The sequence below is a fragment of the Pezoporus wallicus genome, unplaced genomic scaffold, assembly GCF_028554395.1.
Source record: "Pezoporus wallicus isolate ANWC-B61680 ecotype Strahan unplaced genomic scaffold, APGP_CSIRO_Pwel_v1 contig_12204, whole genome shotgun sequence".
Lineage (NCBI taxonomy): Eukaryota > Metazoa > Chordata > Aves > Psittaciformes > Psittacidae > Pezoporus > Pezoporus wallicus.
Window position 1 is genome coordinate 45,264 of NW_026636745.1, and position 18,223 is coordinate 63,486.

The 18,223-nt window shown below is 47.6% G+C and overlaps 1 protein-coding gene across 10 annotated transcripts in view; it reads left to right on the plus strand.

Moving 5' to 3' along the window:
• PPIP5K1 (diphosphoinositol pentakisphosphate kinase 1) overlaps positions 1–18,223 on the plus strand; it is a 44,852-nt gene that overhangs the window by 21,346 nt on the left and 5,283 nt on the right. For 3 of the 10 annotated variants that reach the window (XM_057401333.1, XM_057401334.1, XM_057401335.1), the window contains 8 exons: positions 152–266; positions 1,687–1,794; positions 3,037–3,153; positions 3,396–3,560; positions 4,617–4,707; positions 9,486–9,608; positions 12,731–12,793; positions 15,239–15,418. In XM_057401333.1, coding sequence (XP_057257316.1) covers positions 152–266; positions 1,687–1,794; positions 3,037–3,153; positions 3,396–3,560; positions 4,617–4,707; positions 9,486–9,608; positions 12,731–12,793; positions 15,239–15,418 — 962 coding nt within the window. The remainder of the gene's footprint in view (positions 1–151; positions 267–1,686; positions 1,795–3,036; positions 3,154–3,395; positions 3,561–4,616; positions 4,708–9,485; positions 9,609–12,730; positions 12,794–15,238; positions 15,419–18,223) is intronic. The other 7 variants (XM_057401338.1, XM_057401336.1, XM_057401340.1 and 4 more) reach the window with 4 other exon arrangements.

Here is an 18,223-nt window from a genome sequence, read left to right on the forward strand (position 1 = left end):
TGTGCCTGGTGCTCTCACTGTTTGTTCTGATCCTGCTGCTCTTCAACAGTGTGGGGTTATGTTGTTCCATTAGGTGTCCAGAAATGCTCCTGTATAAAAGATGGCAATTCACTGGCAGACTGTGAGTAACACTGGGCTGGTTTTGGTTTAGGTACTCAAGAGGAGTTCTGTCACCAGGTCGCCATGTTCGGACACGGCTCTACTTCACCAGTGAGAGCCATGTGCACTCTCTGCTCAGTATCTTCCGCTATGGGGGGCTCCTGGATGTAAGTGTCCCAGCAGTGCTCACAGAGTAAGCCTCCCTGCTTTTTCTCAGTGGCCCTTCCGAGGTGGACAGTGTATGTTTGTAGTTTGTCCCTCTAGCCAGCTCCCCCAGTGATGGTGTGCATTAGTGGCCTCCAGCCAGCTCCATCTGTGCTGTGTTTGCATGTTGCAGCTCCCTGCCTTTCCAGCATGTAGGAGGATTGTTCTTCCTCAGTCCTGACACTGCCTGCCTTGCTTGTACAGAAGCATGTTTTCTCCAAGAGCTGTCTGGCTGGTTTCAGATGAGTAGAGTCCTACCTGTGTAGGAGGATAGCAGTACAAGGCAATGGGATGAGGGAATTTCTCTTCCTGCTTCCTGCAAGCCTTTATTTCAAGAGCTTGACCCTGTTATTTAGTGATTTTCTGTCAATTCTAAGTCAATAGATCAGTTTGACTTCGGGTTTCAAATGCATATGGGGTGCTCTCTACCAGAGGGACAAATTGCACATTTTTAGGGGACTAACTCATCCAGTCCAACCTTCACTTGTTCGCATAGCCTGCTTCCTGAAGGAATTGACATGCAGACCCTGAAAAAAGCTTTGCTTTAGACTCCTCAAGAGGCTCTCAGATTTATCCTCCCATTTTTAAGCATGATGTTCTGAAATGCCTTGAGAATTTGGGCTTGCTGAGCAGATGTGACTTTTGATGTCTGCGGAAGCTCAGTGTATCTGTAGGCTCTGATCGTACAAGTACCTCTGAATTGCTCACTGGGTAAGGCGTCACTTGTTTCGCTGTCTTGAGTGTCGGAGGATGCTGGGTTGCCAGCACAGGGATATTAGGCTGCATCTGGGTTCATTTGTCCCAGTGGGGTTTACTTCATATCCATCAAGGTGGTGAGATGTCCTGCAGCAGCAGCAGTAGCATTTCAGGTACAGCCATTCCCTGGCTGCGTTGAGAAGCAGTGTGGGGTGGGCTGCCCTGCCGCCTGGAGCCCACGGTGCTGCGTGGCCCTCTAGCCTTTTCATTCGGCATCATGTAAAAGCAGCTTGCCTTTGTCCCTTATGTAGCACAATTTCCTTCCCTGTGCTTTTACTTCGTGAGATTTCTGTAGCCGCTATTTGGGGATGACTGTGTCTGGGAACCTGCTGGGTTATGCTTCCTCCAGTCAGCATGGCACAGGGGGCTTGCGGCTGGCTGTGCTCAGGTCTGCACATGGGTTGTGTGGGGAGCTGTAGTGTCCCTCTATGCAGTTGCTCCTTCCTGTAACCACCCCCTACCCTCACTGCATGGTCATCTCTCTTCATGCAAGTTAAGCAAGGCAGTTTTTGTCCTGACAGTGTTGTTATCTTGTGGAGAGCCAAACTTCCTGAGACCCATTTCACTGAGTGCTGCAAGGTGTCTGCTGTTGCTTATTCCATGTGACTGTTTATGTGTATATATCAGGAAAACAAAGACCAGCAGTGGAAGAGAGCCATGGACTATTTGAGTGCTATCTCAGAGCTGAACTACATGACCCAGATTGTTATCATGCTCTACGAGGACAACAACAAGGTGAGGGATGTAGCTGTAGGATAAAATACTTCCTGCCACGCGATGCAAGGCCCAGTCCCTGAGAGATGAGTTCAGCTGAGAAGTCTGTAGCCTGAGCTCTCTCCACTTGTGGGTAAAGATGGATGGATCAGTAGCACAACTGCTAGGTTTTATTTTTAGGTGGGAGGCAGTGATCCAGTTAATGCTTGTTGCGTGACAGCAAATGCCACCCTGAGCAGGAATACCAAACTCAAGTAACCAATACTGTCTATTTTAAAGCATTTCCTGGTACAAAAGAATTTGTGGTGTCTTAATATTAATTAAAAAGGAACAGTAGGAAAAAATAAGTTAAAAAAATTATATTTGGATTTTTTTCCCAAATATTTCTAGAAAATATCCAGAAATTCCACATTCATAAACTTTGTTTTATTTAACAAATACACTGCTATAGTCAGGGACTTACATACTGGTACCTTCAGGTAGTAAAGAGGATAATTTCAAAACCATATGGAATGTGCAAGCTGATGGTGATGACCATAAGCAGGTTGAATCCCAGCTCCTGTACTGCAGGAGGCTATAGTGTGTGAGGATGCAGTCCCTTTCTGCCATACAGCATCAAGTTAGAATTTTGTATTCACAGAGCTGATGTGGGGTTCTCATGGTAGGAGTGAAATACTTCCTGGTGCCGTTTGTAAAAGAAAATAAAGGTCTGTATAGAGCTCTCAGGAGTGGTGTAAATCTGTTAGTAAGTAGAGATGGTGAAACTTTTTTTTTTTACATCATTACAGCCAGATACTGTAAAAGCTTTGGCTTCCTTAAAAAAAAAAAACCACAAAAATTCATGTTAGAGACAGTTACTTAAATCTTGGAACAACCTGATTAAAAATCCAGGAGGGAACCAGTGTGCTGGTTTTGCAGCAGGCATGGGTCAGAAGGGACTATGTTTCAGACTTCTCTATAGAGAGATATACATACAGCCTGATTCCTCAGAGGACCATTTTGTCCTCTGGTGGCTGTTGTCACAAAATAACAACAATTTGAATGCCTCAGCTTTGTGCCAATATAGGCTGTCCTTTTGGATGAGACAAACCTAGAGCCATTATGTTCATGGTTTCTTGTTGCTTTCGCTTTCCTTCCAAAAGGATGCACTTGGGATGCGTGCCGCACCAGTATGGCGAGATGGCCGGATCCAGGCCACGGCCTGTGCTGACAGTGGCACTGATGATTATTTATTTACCTGTTCCCTGTGCCTCACGTTCACAGGACCCATCTTCAGAAGAGCGTTTCCATGTGGAGCTGCATTTCAGCCCTGGTGTGAAAGGCTGTGAGGAAGACAGAAACGTGCCAACAGGGTTTGGCTTTCGCCCTGCCTCTGCAGAGGTGAGCGTGCTGCCTGGCTCTGGCTGCCCTGCCAGCCTCTGCTCCCAGCCAGTCTCCAGCAGCAGGTGGTCCTCTGAGCTTTGCTGTGTGCCACTAATGGGCTGCACCAGGGCTCACCGTGGCAGTCTGGGTGTCCTGCTATCCTCCTGAGCTGCCCAGAGCTGGAGATGCAGGGCTGGGCAGTACCTGGGGAGCGCTTGCAGAGCCACGTGCCTGTAGGTGTCAATGTTTCCCTGCTGCAGAATGAGGACAAGAAAGCAGACCAAGGCAGCCTGGAGGATCTCTCCAAGGAGAAGAGCATGGATGAGCCAGACCACACGCAGCAAAGGTCTCCGCAGCTTTCCGAGCCGGTCAGCATCCAGCGAAGGTCACCGCTGATCAGGAACCGCAAGACTGGCTCCATGGAGGTAACGATGCCTTGCACACCCCTGGTGGTTCTAATGAAGGTCTTTTGCTTGGTTTTGGTTTCTTGGCATTCCTTTTAATGGCCCAGAGTTTGAGTTGATTCTGGGAAGAGATCTGCAGATGTTAAAGAGGGATGTTTTGGAAAACAGGCCTCCCAGACTCCTCCTCATTCAGGAAGGACAGGGGGAGCACAGGTCAGAGGAACTGGTGAGGAAAAGCAAGTAAGGAAATGCTTAAAGACGCAGGTATTATTTAGATTATGTGCTCTGTAGAGGCATCAGGGTAACCAGCTGCAAGCCTGTATGCAATCTCTTCACCTAACTGTGATGACTCCCCTTAGGCCCTTTACCTCTCACAGTTCAGCTTCACATTTCTTATTCCTTTCTCCCATCTAAGATCTCGCACAGACCAGAGGTCCCTGCCAACTGGTGGGTTTCCTACAGAGGGTTTGAACTGCCAGGGTTTAGAACTGTCCTGTTCACTGGTCTGCAAAAAGTAACAAAGATCAATTTTACTGTTCTTACTTCTCTCCTTCAGGGCTGTTACATGTCATAGGGCTAGCTGCGCAGGCAGCAGGCACCTTCAAAATGCTCTAGAGTTGCCCCTCCTTTTGGAGGAACTTTACAGGCATTTTTGCTGTATCTTTTCTGAACCAGTGAAAGCACAGAATCGGGGCTGAAGGTATTTGTTAGCTGGGCTTCCGTCTCTGTGTCATTTACAATGTAATATTTGCATGCAGCAGTTGGCTCTTTGTAAAGGCCCATACTAAGTCAAAGGGGATATACTTCACTGCTGCTAAAGAAGGAAGCCCCACTGATCCCAGCAAGAGACTCAAGAGACAAGGAGCTCAGTACCTGAGTCCCTTCATACTTCTGAAATCTCCACTGATCCACAGCCCAACGCAAACTTGAAATTAAAATGGAGCGTGCACTGTCACAATCTTGGCATATTAGTGCTTTTATGCTTCTTGGGAATTGTGATTTTAAGGAAAAGGCATACTTTTCTTTCCCTTCAGACACCAGTGAGTGTGACACTGATGATACTCTTTGTCTTTGCAGGTGCTGTCTGAATCTTCTTCCAAATCAGGAGGTTATCGCCTCTTCAGCAGTTACTCGAGACAGTCTTCTGAGATGAAGCAAAGTGGCTTAGGTACTGTACTTGACCTGTAACCAGCCTGCTCACATGGACCTCTGTGTTTCTGTGGGCATGTCTGTCTCTCTACATACACATGTGGCTTAAGTTCCTTGTATGTCTCTCTGTATGTTTCATGTTTTCTTTTAGTGTTACTGTTTAGACCACTGTAGAGACTATCTTTGTATTTCCTTTTGTGTATGATCTTCTCCTTCAGCTTCTAGCAACAGAAGGTGCACTTTTGATCCCTTATAGTATGTGAGCAGCAGAGCAGGCTGCTTACTTGCAGGTTGCCTTCTGGGTCCACATTGCTGTCATTTGTTCTACCATTTCTGAACTTACTAGGAAGACATAATTTTACATGAGAACTGGTGTGCTTTCTGTTCTGCAAAACAGTAGTTTATATGCAAAGGTGCTCTTCATGTAAGATTATTGTATTTCTGCCTTTACTTCATAAAAATCTCTTCTGCGGAACAGATCCGTCATCTGCAACGGTGTTTGACAGCTCTGTAATTGAGCTGGAATCCCTGGTTAGCCATTCTTTGCATGGTAGCCAGCAGAAGAGAATATTTTGGGGTACTTGGTGTTTTCTGCTTGTCCTTGAGAATACCGCTCCCTGTCATGCTAACCTGAACTATGGCTTAGTAGTTGAAATTCTTCCTGAAATATTTTTACTAAAGCAAGATCTGTTTGGAAATTAAAAAGCTGTCTTTGTGTCCCAAGGTTCAAAGACAGCAGTGAAAGCTAGATCTTGCAAATGGCTAATAAGCACCAGGAGGTGGAAATGCCCAAGTTATGCCTGCTTTTTTCCTTTAAACGTTTTTTGCCTTCTGGCCTGGTTCTAGATTTGCAGCATTTCTGATTCATCAGTCCCTTACTCTGTTATGTGGGCATCCTGCAGCTAAGAGGCCTGAAAAAGCCTGATCGTTTCTTTGTTGCGTTTGAATGAACTGCTTCTTTGGAAGCTGGTCCTTACCGAGTAAAGGGAATTTTCTCCAGAGTGGTTAGGAAGTATTCCTGGAGTCTGCCAGCTACACTCCCAGCCAGTTGGAAAAATCTAAGAAGGAATGCTGATGCACATTATTTTCATGAAGACACAATAGCCTTGGCCATAGTGGGTTTTGAATGTGCTGTTTCATGTGGTGCATCTACTTACTTTTGCCTTTCACAGACCACCTGCAAGATATAGTAGCTGTAACAAGCTGCCTTGTTTAGGCTGGAAGATACCTGTGGGTATTCTGTGAATCCATGTGAATCAATACAAGCATTTGTGAGGTGTTGCACAGGCAGCTGCTTGGAGGATTACTGAATACATTAAATGCTACATACAAATTATCTTTACTGTTGGTATGTCTGAGTACCAGAAGGTATGTGCTCTGGAAAGCAGATATTACAGTCTACTTGCTACAGCCTTTTCCAGGTTTCTGAGGAATCTTTGTTTGGCAATAGAGAAGACTACAGCTCTGCTGAACACTTGTTTAGTACTGCTTTTCCTTGACAACAGAATTTGAAATGTGATCCCAGCAGGTTTAATCCCAGGTTCTTACCTGACTTGTCTTGCTGGGAAGCCTGTGCTTGTCAGTCTGCCAGCTGTGAAGCTCTGCAGAGACAAAACGCTGAGCAGGAATTGATAGTCCTGATCTGCGACAGTAGACCTCTAGCTGGATACTCAGCCCAGCCATCTATGGAGTGTTGCAGCTGCAGGCCCAGAAGAGAGACCCCAGATTGCACAGTCCCTGGTTCTTAGGATATCTGTGTTTCTGTGAATTTCTCTTAACCTGAGAACTGTTAAGAAGGATGATGCCTCTGATGCCTCTACCTGTAGAAGTCAAGCTCTTCAGGGAATCATTCTGATTCCTTTCCTGTTTGCAGAGATCTGGTTTCTTCTGCTTTTAGGATCTGAAATGTGCTCTCTAGAAATAATACAGAACTCATAGGAGCTTGAACTTTGCCTTTAATACTTGTCTCAGCAGTTGTGCTATGAGGGGTTCATTCAGATACTGCTTGCTGCCCCTGACAGTGGCAAGCTATCGGTATCTGTGAGAGAACAAATTCTCTGTGAGAATGTCTGTTCAGGTCTAACCTCATGTGTTTAGGCATGCAGGAATGGGAAGCAGGATAGAGCTCCTATAATAACTCTGCTGCTGTACCTGCCAGAATGGTGTCCTTCCTGTAATTTAAAGCCTTGAAATGTCTCTTTGGAAAAGGAGTGGCCCGCAGCTTGCTTTGTCTATGCAAAGTGATGTTTTGGAGGATGCCACGTTTTTTTTGGGGCAGGAGCAAGTGCATTGTTGTGGATTGTCTGCAGTAGTGTGTATGCTTCTAGCTTGAGAAGCCTGCAAAGGTTTCAGTGCCTTTCTTTGCATCCAAGAGTACTTCAAAATGGGGTGAAATCACTCCTTGCTGTTTGAGCAATAGAGGTGTTGTATTGCCAATGGGCATGAAGCTTTGTGCTGAGACTCCCATAGGAAAATAATTGAAATTTGTTAGGGAAATAAGGGAATTTTGTTAAATATCTGAAATACTGAAGGTACATCTGAAAATCAAATATACAAAAAAGATCCACCACATACATGAATTGCTAGCAAATGTTGTTACATCTTGACTCTAAGTGGCTCATATGTTTAGGTTAGATATATGGAAGAAGTTCTTTATTGTGAGGGTGGTGAGGCACTAGAATGGGTTGCCCAGGGAAGCTGTGAATGCTCCAACACTGGAAGTGTTCAAGGTCAGGTTGGACAGAGCCTTGGGTGCCATGGTTTAGTGTGAGGTGTCCCTGCCCATGCAGGGGGTTGGAACTAGATGATCTTAAGAACCTTTCCAACCCAGACAATTCTATGATTCTATGTTCTTTAGGATGTGTGTGTGTGTTCGTTTACTTTGGCTACAGTGGGCTCCTGGAGTTTGTTGTAGGCAGTTGCTGTTGTCCATAGAGTCATCTCTGTAAATTCTCTTTTGGCTTAAGGGTGCTATCAAGATGCCTCTGTCTACAGTGGCGTATCCTTAGCTTAATGATTAGTGGCACAAGGTTGCTCAAGATAGAAAGTCACAAAACTCCTCTGCTCCATTTTTATCTGTTGAGGTTATTTTTTTTGCTGGTTTGCTTTTAAGTGGTGGAAGGACGATTGGGAGCATCATCCTGGCTGCTGCTTGACAACGCTTCTTTTGCATTCTGAGAGACTCTGGTTTGTGCTGAGCCAGCACTGGGCTTCAATTCCAGCCACGAGGAGGAAATTGTCTAAGACTTGTGTATCAGTCACCCTGCAGGCAAGAGTTTGTTGCCTGTTTGTCCAAGGACATGTATGTGCTAGTGTATGCTGAGGAAAGCTACCAGCAGCGTCACAGTGGTGGAATAGCTGAAGTTCAGTGCGTATGAGAACCCGTTAGGTCACCCCCCCACTGCTCACGGGAGCAGATGTCTTTAGCTTAGACCTGTGAGTAGCTCTGTGATAGTTCTTCCCCTCATTCACCTCTTGTGAGACTGCATCTGAAGTTCTGCTGTCTTGTCCTGAGCTTCTTACTGCAAGAAGGTGTGGATGTGGTGGGTGTAAGACCATAAAGGGGCAGTGGAGGAGGGTGAGGGCTGGAGTACACAACCTTGGAGGAGAAGGTGGGAGAGCAGGGCTTGTTCAGCTCAGAAGCTCTGGGGAGTGGAAACCTTTATACTGTTCAGCCACCTAAATGGGAGGTTACAGAGAAGACAAATCAGTATAGGCAGGATCTTTTTAACAGTAGTAACAGTTGTACTGTTCCAGCTAAATACTAATAGGCAGTATGTCAGTTTTTTTGCCTTGGCAGACAAGGTGGAACAAGATCAACCTGCTTGTTTCTGGAAGCCTTTTATATGTGGGAGTAAGGTTGTTTTTAGTAGTTGGTATTCTCAGTTCAGAATGCAGCATCAAGATGGTTTAGCAGAGAACTTATAGTGGGTTTGTCTGGCATATAATAAGGTTTTGTCTCACTCACAGTTGCCTTCCTCAGTTGATAATGTTTCAATTGCTCTATGTTCCCTTAAATATCACATAATGTCAGTCACTCTACAGAACACTGTGCTTTGGAGAAGCAAACACCAGCAGTTGCCAAAGCCACTGGTATTAGGTTGCCCTCCTGTGCATGAGAGCGTCTTGCATGCCATATTTCTCACTATAGGATAGGCAAAGTTCCATGCTGTGGGTGCACCTGGTGCTTTGCAAGGGTAGTTCATGGAACAATTGGGTCCTCTCTGGAGTAGCCAGACATGACCAGATGAATGTGAAATATCATCTGGGCAGTCATTAGTGAATGCAAGCTCTCTGCTCACACTGCTTTCCTTACTGCTTGACAGCATCATTAATCCACATTTGCTGATTAACAGATCAGGCAGTCCTCTCTTCCTCTCGGTATCCTGCAGAAAAAGGAGCTTTCCAAAGAGAAGGGGCAGAGGAGCGAAACATGAAGCCCTGTGACCTGGACATCACTGATTTGGCATCCTGGCTTTTCTGACATGAGTATGTAGATTTGCTGATTGGAGGGTGTCAAGGTGTTTCTCCTAGGGCAGGGCGAAAAAGCCAAATGGAAATAAACCCCTGGATGGAGACAGGAACATTCCTGGTGCTGAGTTTTGGGCTACCTGTGGTGCATTTGGCACTGTTGAATTTAGAATGGGAAATACTGCATCCCTATGCTCCCTGGCATCATTTTTTTTCCTGAGGTTGCCTGTGAAGTGGCCAGTTCATTCCTTATTCTTTGACTAACCCTGCTTTTCTGAAGTTGCATGCAGTGGAGATACAATACTAACACCTTCCATGCCTTTCCAGGGTCACAATGCACCGGCCTGTTTAGCACCACTGTGCTGGGAGGCTCCTCCAGTGCCCCCAACCTCCAGGACTACGCTCGCAGCCATGGCAAAAAGTTTGCCAGCAGCCTGACATACAAAGACGGTATGTGTGTCCCTGTGCAGCAGTGGTTAATCTGTGGACTTTGGTGTCTCAGGATGCTACTGAGGCAAAGACAGACTGCTGAGAAGAATGACAGTAGAACGTGCATATTCATCACATCTACAGTAATGCATTTTATCATATCCCAAGAAATTGTGATTCTTGGTAGGACAAGACAGGAGCTGTTATTGTGTGAGGAGTTTTATGCTGATGTATGGTATTATAACTCAGGGTTCCCAGCATCTGAATGGATGTAAAATTATCTGTTCCCTCTTATTCTTCGTATTAGTTCTAACAAATGGTATTGTAGTCAATACTTTACAGAGTCTGAGTGCCTTTCTTACTGGAATCATAACAAACACTGGCACTGGTGGATTACAAGGTGGGAAGATTATTAATTTGGAGCCTTTGGGAAAAGCAGGAGATTGGTTAATTTGCATTTTTGTCCAGCTTTGAGGAAAGAAAAATGGCCTAGGTGATCAGGGCAGAAAGCTGCTATCCAGTCTCAGAGCTATTGGAACCTCATAAATGCTGTTGTATTGAGACCATTACATATACTGGCTTTGTGTGCAGCTTTTCACTGTGTAAGAAAAAACTGTGTTGCTTCTCTCCTTTGCATGGAGCTCCCTAGCACATACCAGGCTGGGAGTGATAGAGACAGGAAGGGTAAACTGGGAGGGTTTTAGACCCTGCTGTAGCAGTCAGAGCTGCTCAAGGCAGCAAGTGCTGGCTCAGAGGTCCCAGAATAAGCTCATGGTGTTTGACGCAAGACAAGGGTGTGAATACCAGGAGAGCTGCTGAAAAGGTCAGCGAGGGCTCTGACTGCTTTCCTTCCATAACTGCAAGCAGCGTGAATCCAAGGCAGCAGTAGTTCTCAGGGAAGAGCATCAAAGACTGCTTGCTCTATCCCCAGCTGGGAACAGCAGATCCTGCTCAGTCCTGGTGCTGTGCTGCCTGTCTCTGTAGGCTGTGCGGTAGGAGTGTACCCGCAGCTGGCTACTCGTGTTTAAGGTCCAGAGCAGAGTCCTGCTGCATTAGCCTGAATTCAGTGCCAAGGTCTCTGCATGCCAGGACACAGTTGCACCTTCCAGTACTTAACGGGCAGACTGATTTAGCTAGTGTGTGGCTAACACAGCCCAGAATTACTCATCTGGATGTTACACTTCTTTCTTCATGTTTGTTAGTGTGCTGTGGCACTCTGTGCTAGCAGCACCTTGCTGCAGTAAGAGCAATTGTGAGGAAGAAGCAGGGGTCTTGGAAAACCAAGTAGGAGGCAAAAGGGTGTTTAGCTTCCAGAGAAGGTAGTTTGGAATGTGGAAAAGGCCTCCATCTGCATGTTCCTGCTTAAATGAACACCAATGAAAGGCTGAACAACAGCATTTAAGCCAAACATCACTAGAGCTGAATAAAGTAACATAGCAGCTATAGCAGGAGCACACTTGTATCAAGGCCTTTTTCAATCATCAGGCTAGTAATGTTTAAAATCCTTCAGATTCTGGAGCACATCTTTGCATGATAATTTTTTCCCATGGCTGTGATGCTTCAAGGCGTAGTGCATGGCTTATAGCACTTCATCAGAGACATGCTCAAGTGAAGTTAACATGCTCCTTATGTCTGAAGTCTTTTTTACTGGGGTCTGGAAGAGGGCTAAGGAACACTTCAGTGGAGAGTTGTGTCCCAGCCTCAGCTGATGGTTGTGATTTGAAGCTGACTCATCTGAAGGCAGGGATCCAGTATGCTGTGTTGCAGTACCATTTAACTTGATGTGCTGTAAAGGCAAGGGGGAGATGTGGGGTAGGATGGCGGTGGTTACCAGCTGGCTGCCGCAGCTCCAGGACTAGGGTACTTCTAAGGGATTGCATGTGTAGAGAAGATCGCTGTGCTCTGTTTGTTGAGTTTGAGGAGGGAAAAACAGTTTTATGGCTGTTATACTGGCAAAGGAAATTGCAAGTTTGAGAGTTGGTTTAAATATGTTATTTGGCAAAGTCAGTGGATGTAGCTAGAGAAGCACAATGTGGATGTGGAGCATAAATTGATTTGTGTATCTTTAGGAGTGTGTGCAGGGATAGGTGTAAGGACCCTACTGACTAGGTGGAATGGACACATGGAACATGAAAGAGAAATCAAAGTATTTTTGAATATTTCCTAAAAGTTCCCAAATAGCAGCAAAAGATATGACTGGCTGGGGTCTCATCAAATCCTACATCCAGAGGGTCTGACCTAGGGCATTCTTTTTCCCATGATAGCTGAGGAATTTCCAAAGTGGGAATAAACTGAAGTTGTCTGCATTTTGGTGTTTTTTTTTTTTCTTTGGTGCATATGGAGACTAAGCCATGTCTTCTAAGGCTCATCTGTTTGCATCCCATTAGCAGCATAGAATCTGTCCTTGCACTGTCTTTCTGATGGGTGTTTTCTATGCGAGAGCTTGGCCTGGCCTGGAATATGGCCAGGAGAAGCCTGAGGACCACTCAAACAGTGTATCCCTAATCCTCTTAGTACTGAAATGCTTTGAGCAGCAGAACTGTAGAGGCATGTTTTCAGGGGTCTTCTCTTTGTTCCCTAATTCGTTGGTTGATTTACCTGTGAAGGCATGAATAGCTCTATTAGCTTACACTGCAAGGGTGTTTGAGCTGCACTTGGCTATGCCAGAGCTCTTCAGTTCCTTTGCAGAATGATTGTCATTTTCCTTGGGCAGAGGTGAATCCTGAGAGCTGTCCTCCTGTGCTGCTGCTTGCTTGGCCATGTGCTCCTGTGGCTGTGAGCATGGCCTCACTGCATCTCACCCTGGGCCGAGCCTGGGTTGCTCTCAGGACGGCTGCAGATGGGGTGGGTAGGTGTGAGATGCTGTCTGTGATGGAGAGAATGTGGCTGAGGTTTTGTGGTGTCAAGAGGGACTCTGCGGGGCAGTGCAAGGTCAGTGGGGAGCCAGCAGAGCACAAGGAAGCCAAGAGGTTCAGTCAGACCTGCAGTTCAGGAGTGCCTGGGCTGCCACAGCAGTGGCAATGAGAGCACATTGTCGGGGTCAAGCAGCAGGTCAACCTCAAAGGGTAGTTGCAAGCATATGAAGGTTGGGGAATCCTTAGAAGCAGGCTGTTAACTGAGATGATCTGTTTTTATTTCCTCAGAGCTCTTGTCTATGCCAGCCGTAAAACGATTTTCTGTGTCGTTTGCAAAGCATCCGACTAATGGTACGTTTGCTTCCTTGATTTGACGTTCCCTCACACTCCTAACCCCACACTCACGTTACATTCTCTCTGCACATAGTCTCCTCTCAGCGCTCTTGTGGTTTTATTGTGTCTGTACCTGGTGTCCGAACATGCTTCACCTTCCCCCATTGTCTTGCTGTGACTAACGTGTTCATTCATCCTCTGTGATGGCTCAGTTGTTCCTCTGCTGTCCCCCAAGGCATTTGTGTACCCAGTGAAAAAGCAAGAGCAGTGGCTCTGAGAATGGACTCCTAAAGCAGCCCTTAGTTCCACTGCTGACATTAAGGCCTTCTTCCATGCTCCCTTTCGGTGGGGTGGGGGTCGGGGTGGGATGCCATTGGATTTGGTGGGAGGGGGGGATATCCACTCTGTATCCTAAAAGCTTCAGCAACTTGGGTCCTCGGTTTTTACACTGCAGATCTGCAGAACGAAAGCAAGGATAGCCTGAGGCTACTTGTGTGTCAAACGGAGGAGTGCAGCCTAGGGTGGGGCAGAAGGAAGTGCTGACAGCCTTCCCCGCGCATGGTGCTCCTCAGCACAGTCATACTGGTAACCTCATGGCCTCCTATCTGTAAACCTATCTGTTCGGTGGGCCCTTGGTCACTGCAGTCATGGTGATGTTGGTGGGAGTAGGCTCACCTTTCCAGCAGATGCTGTCCTGGGAATGGTGTCTTTCCAGAGCTTTCACTTGTCTGCTGTTGGTGGACAGTGCTGGCTCGGGCCTGACGCCTTCCTGAGGTAGGAGAAGATGGGCTTCGTGCCACCGGGAGAGGCAACCTGCTGCACTCCTGGCATGCTGGTAGCTGTGGAAAGGCTTGGTAAAGGATGTCTGACAGTGCTTCTGTTGACTCCCTGTCTCTGCTTCATATTGCTACTAACCCAACACCTGAACTGTGAGTCTTCTGAGGTTAAAGACCGCTAGCTCTGTTGTAGCAGATGTCTTGCACTAGTGTTTGCTATCTGAATCTTGCACAGAAACTCTTGACAAGGTTTGCTTCACAGCACCCCTCCTACCTCATGACTCCTGCTGGTGAATCAAAGCAGATCACAGAAAGATGCCAGGTTAAATATTTCTGTCTTATGCGATCAAGGCTGCTTCTGCAATCTTGTTGCTTAGTAAATATGAAGATACTCTGCTCTGCATGATCTGGAAGATGAAAGATGTTCAGAAGACTGTTCCAAAGACCAAAGTTTTGGGAAAGATGAAAGGGGAAGGGGCGGCTAAATTGTGACTTCATTGTTTCGAATAACTGAAGGGAATCTATTTTCTGTGTTTGCTTGGTTTTGTTTATCCCAGATTGGCCAACTGCTCAATTTGTTTGTGTGTCTGGATACCGTCTGGGCTCACGTGATGTGTGTCAGCAGGATGTGTTGTTCTATCTTGCCAGCAAAACTTGTCCCAGGCACCGGTCTTTCCTAAGCCACACTGCACAGCAAATGCATCCCCCCCAAACAGAATAAATTGAAACTGAACATGAGGTTTTGCCCAAGTGGCAACGTGCTCCATAATCAAGAAAGCAAAGGCAGAGGTCCAGCAGGTGTGAGCTTGAAGGCATACTTGGCGTATTTGGTTTAGGCTTGGCACTGGTTTTGGCAGGAAGGGTCTTTAGCCACATGAACCACATGCCTGAAGATGCAAAAGCTATTCACAGCTCTGACTCTGGCTTTTGTTTCTGAAGAGCTGCCTCTGTGTGGTGAAATGGGATGGGTGAACCCGAGCAGAGGCCAGGATGTCACAGTGTCAGGGCCAGATGGTTTGTGCTCTTGTCTTGTGAGTCTTGGGAGCGTGACCTGGGGCTGTGTACATCAGGAGACATGCCTGCATGCTAGTGTCTTGTCTGCCATGCAAAGATAGCACAGAAGATTCCACAGGGCTGTTCCGAGTGTCTGGAGCGGGGAGGTCAGCACTTCTGTGCCCCTTCTGTTCTAACACGCCCTGAGCACTCTGCTTTCAGTCAGACCCTGGGCCGTTTGCTCTCTTCGTGTGCTGAGGTTGCGTTGGATGCAGGACTGGAACACTCTGTTTGCAGTTTGGATTTCTTGTCTCAGCTGTGGGAGGGTGAGCGCGGGCCTGACCTTCTTATGGAGCCAAACCTGAGCTGTGTTGGATTTGGAACCTGTCCTAAAATGTATTCGCTTGTCAGACTGCCACTTCCAAAGATGACACCTCGCTGCTCAGGGCCTGCCCCGGCGCTGGAGCTGCGTGTGGCAAAGCATGGGCCGGGTGGGAGCCTGGCCTGCTGCAGCGTGACTGGGGGTATGTAGATCCAAGGGTCTTCCTGGCCTGCTTGCTGCGGGAGGGACTGGGCTGCAGTGTGTGGTGCGGGTCGTTCCTACCCCGCAGCCCTGGTGCTGGCAGCCCCATGCCCACAGCTCTGCCCACAGTTTCTCTGTCCCCTCTCACTCTCTATGGCCCCTTTCCTCCAGATACATTTGAGCACCTCCACGTTGCCCAGTTGCTGCGCCGTTTTTCCTCTGACTGTGCCACGAGCCGGAACATCTCCCTGGATGCCGCTCTAGCCCATCACCTCCAGCACTGCTCCTACCACCTGCGCCTCTTCAGGAGCTGGCTGATCTCAGGGCAGGAGGACTTGGAGTGTCTTTACGGTACTGCACGCTGCAGCTGCCTTGGTCTCTTGCTCTTGGAGCTGAGCGGGGACCAGTGCTTGAGAATGCAAAGTATGCTTTGCTTCTAAAAAAAGGAAAGCATTTCCCTCACTGCATCCCTTACATCTCTGGGCTGCTGCTGCAGCAAGCTGTGTGGGCTGTTGTACCTGGCAGTTTTGGAGCCTTAGGCAGTAGCCTTTCCACATGGAGCCAGTGCTCTTTGTGTGGCTGTAAACTGTGTTCTTTCCATCTCTGGCAATTGTTTGTTGCCTTCTTCCTTTAGCCAGGGTAAGCCCTTCAGCTTCCTTCAGGTTAGACACTGAGCAAGTACTGGTGTGATACCAGGCTGACATGATAGCTCTGCGCAGGTCTTGGTGGGGTACCACAGGGTGCCCCATTATTAGCAGAGGAACCGAAGTGAATAGTAGGACTGTGGGGAGGAAGAAGCTCAAGGAGGTGCTGCAGCTGGTCACATGCAGAGTGAACTTGCTGTGGGAATTTTGGGGAAGCGAGTGCTTGTGGGATTGTGTTGTTTCTAGAGAAACGGAGTTAAGAGAGGGTAGAAACTGAGCTTCTGCGTGGCTGCATTGCATGGCATCTGTTCTGCCTGGTAGGAACTTTGCAGTGTGTCTTGTCTCTGGTGGGAAGAGGTAGGCGGTTTCAGCATTGAATCTAGCTGTTTCAGATCACAGCTTGCTGCTGTTTCTCTGGTGTTTTTCAGCCTCTGGCATGGATGGAAAGTCTGATGCATTGAGGTCTCAGTGCTTCTAAGACAAGCAGGAAGATTCCTGCCTCAGAGAGGCAGCTACCTAAGGCTGGCTGTTAACATTTACCTGGCACCATAAAACCTGCTTGGTGCATGTGGCTTGCTGCGCTGTGTGATGTGATGCATGGACCTCCTTTTTCATTCAGATCCATAGGTGTAAGGGGCAGAGGCAGTGCAGCTTTCCATGAAGTGAAGCAGCAGGATCAAGTGTTTTCAGAGCCTGAAAAAGGAGATTTTTTCTTACACAGTCTGTTTTTCTCTCAATATGGCCCTTTCTGTCAAGTTGACAATTTGGAAATGACAGTTGCTTTCCATATATAATTAGGACAATCCTTGGTCTCCTAGCAACAAATACTAAAGAGGAGCAAAGTTGCTTCAAGGGGAGAGATGCTGGGACACAGCAGACTGCTTCAAAGCCAAGGCTGAGCTTCTCCTGTGAGCTCCGCTGGGAGAAGAAACGGACTCGGGGCTTTGAGCAGCAATCTGCCATGTACTGAGCATGGAGCTGGGTTGTGCAGCCTGCCCCAGTGCAGCCAAATGCCCCAGCTGAGTACCTCAGCATGGCAGGCTTCCCGTGTGGGAATCTGATCTCTGCAATCAGCCAGTTCCTTCTTGCTGTTCTCTCAGTCTCATCAAGCTCACAGCTAATTAGAATGCTTGGGATTCGTGCTGGGGCTCTTCTCGGACCAGGGGTTTCTCTGGTCTCTGTAGCTGACAGCCCAGCTTCTCCTCCTTGTGAAAACTGCCTACTCCTAACCATTCCTTCTTAGCTTTCAACTGTGCTTCTATCCATACAAAGCAAGCATGAATTAAATGATAGAATCTGGGAGTTAATAGTGTAAGTTGGCATCCATAGTTGGAAAGGTCATCAGTAGAGCTCTGAAGCAATCTCTGGAAACCCGTGCTTTTCTATGTGGGAAAAAGAAGAGTGTGAAGTAAGTCACTGTGGGTAATGAATTACAATGCTACTGAAGCCAGAGGTCAGCTGTGGAGGAGCAGAGGACAGCCCTGTGGTAGGGAGCGGGCAGTAAACCACCTGGTGATGTTCCATGTAAATAAATGTACATGACAAAGGGAAACAGTCCCAAGTTCAGACATAAAGCTGGGGGCTCTGATCCAACCATCACCACTTGGGGTGATGTGGAAAAGGTAGAAATTTGCAGTCTGGGAAAGATGCTTATGGCAGTGGTTGGAGTGCTCTGGAGAGGGGTGGTGGGGATCCGAGTTCAGTGTCTGCTCCAGTGCAGGAGCCGGGAGGTTCCTAATGAATTGAGTAGGAGCAGCTTCAGGCAGAAGTGGTTTTTCTCACACTGAGTTGAAACTCCTCACCATGGTACATGCGGGTGTCAGGAGCTTAGCTGAGTTCAAGGGAAGACCAGAGAATATGGAAAAGGCACATCAGGTTCAGAGCAATTCTGAGCCACAGGTCAGTGGGGTTTGAGGGATTGCTTGGGGGGGAGAGTCACTGCCTGTTGGAGTCTCCTAGGAATCTAGGATTGCCTGGTTTTGATGGAAGATGTGAGGCAGGTGCAGGTCTCCGATTGCTTTATAAAGTATAGCATGCTAGATGGTTGCTGCACAAGGGTGCTCGTACCCAAATCACCTTCTTACTGCTCTTAGGGAGTGCTGTGTGTTGGTACTGGGCAGCTCTGAAACAGTGTTACTGCAAGGGGAAATTCACTCCCTCCTTGAACCTCTGGAAGACTTCATGAGCCTGCTTGCACTGAGCAGACTTTGTGACAGCGTGCGCTTGCCAAGAACATGGTCTGGGGCGAGGAGTTGAAACGGGAGCGCAGTTGGCTCGGCCATAACCCGAGTGGGCCTTCAGCTTTGGCATCAGTGTGCCTGGCAGAGGTGAAACAGGACTTGCAGTCCCCGACAGGAGCTGTACCCCGGTGCTCCTGCCTGCAGAGTGGCTCTTCCGGCAGTGCCGTTCTCTCTGCCGCTGTGTCAGGATGCTGCTGCACTATCGATTCAGGGTGGAGAGTCTCCCATAGCTGCTCCCCCACATCACACGCAGCCACCTTGAACATCCAAGA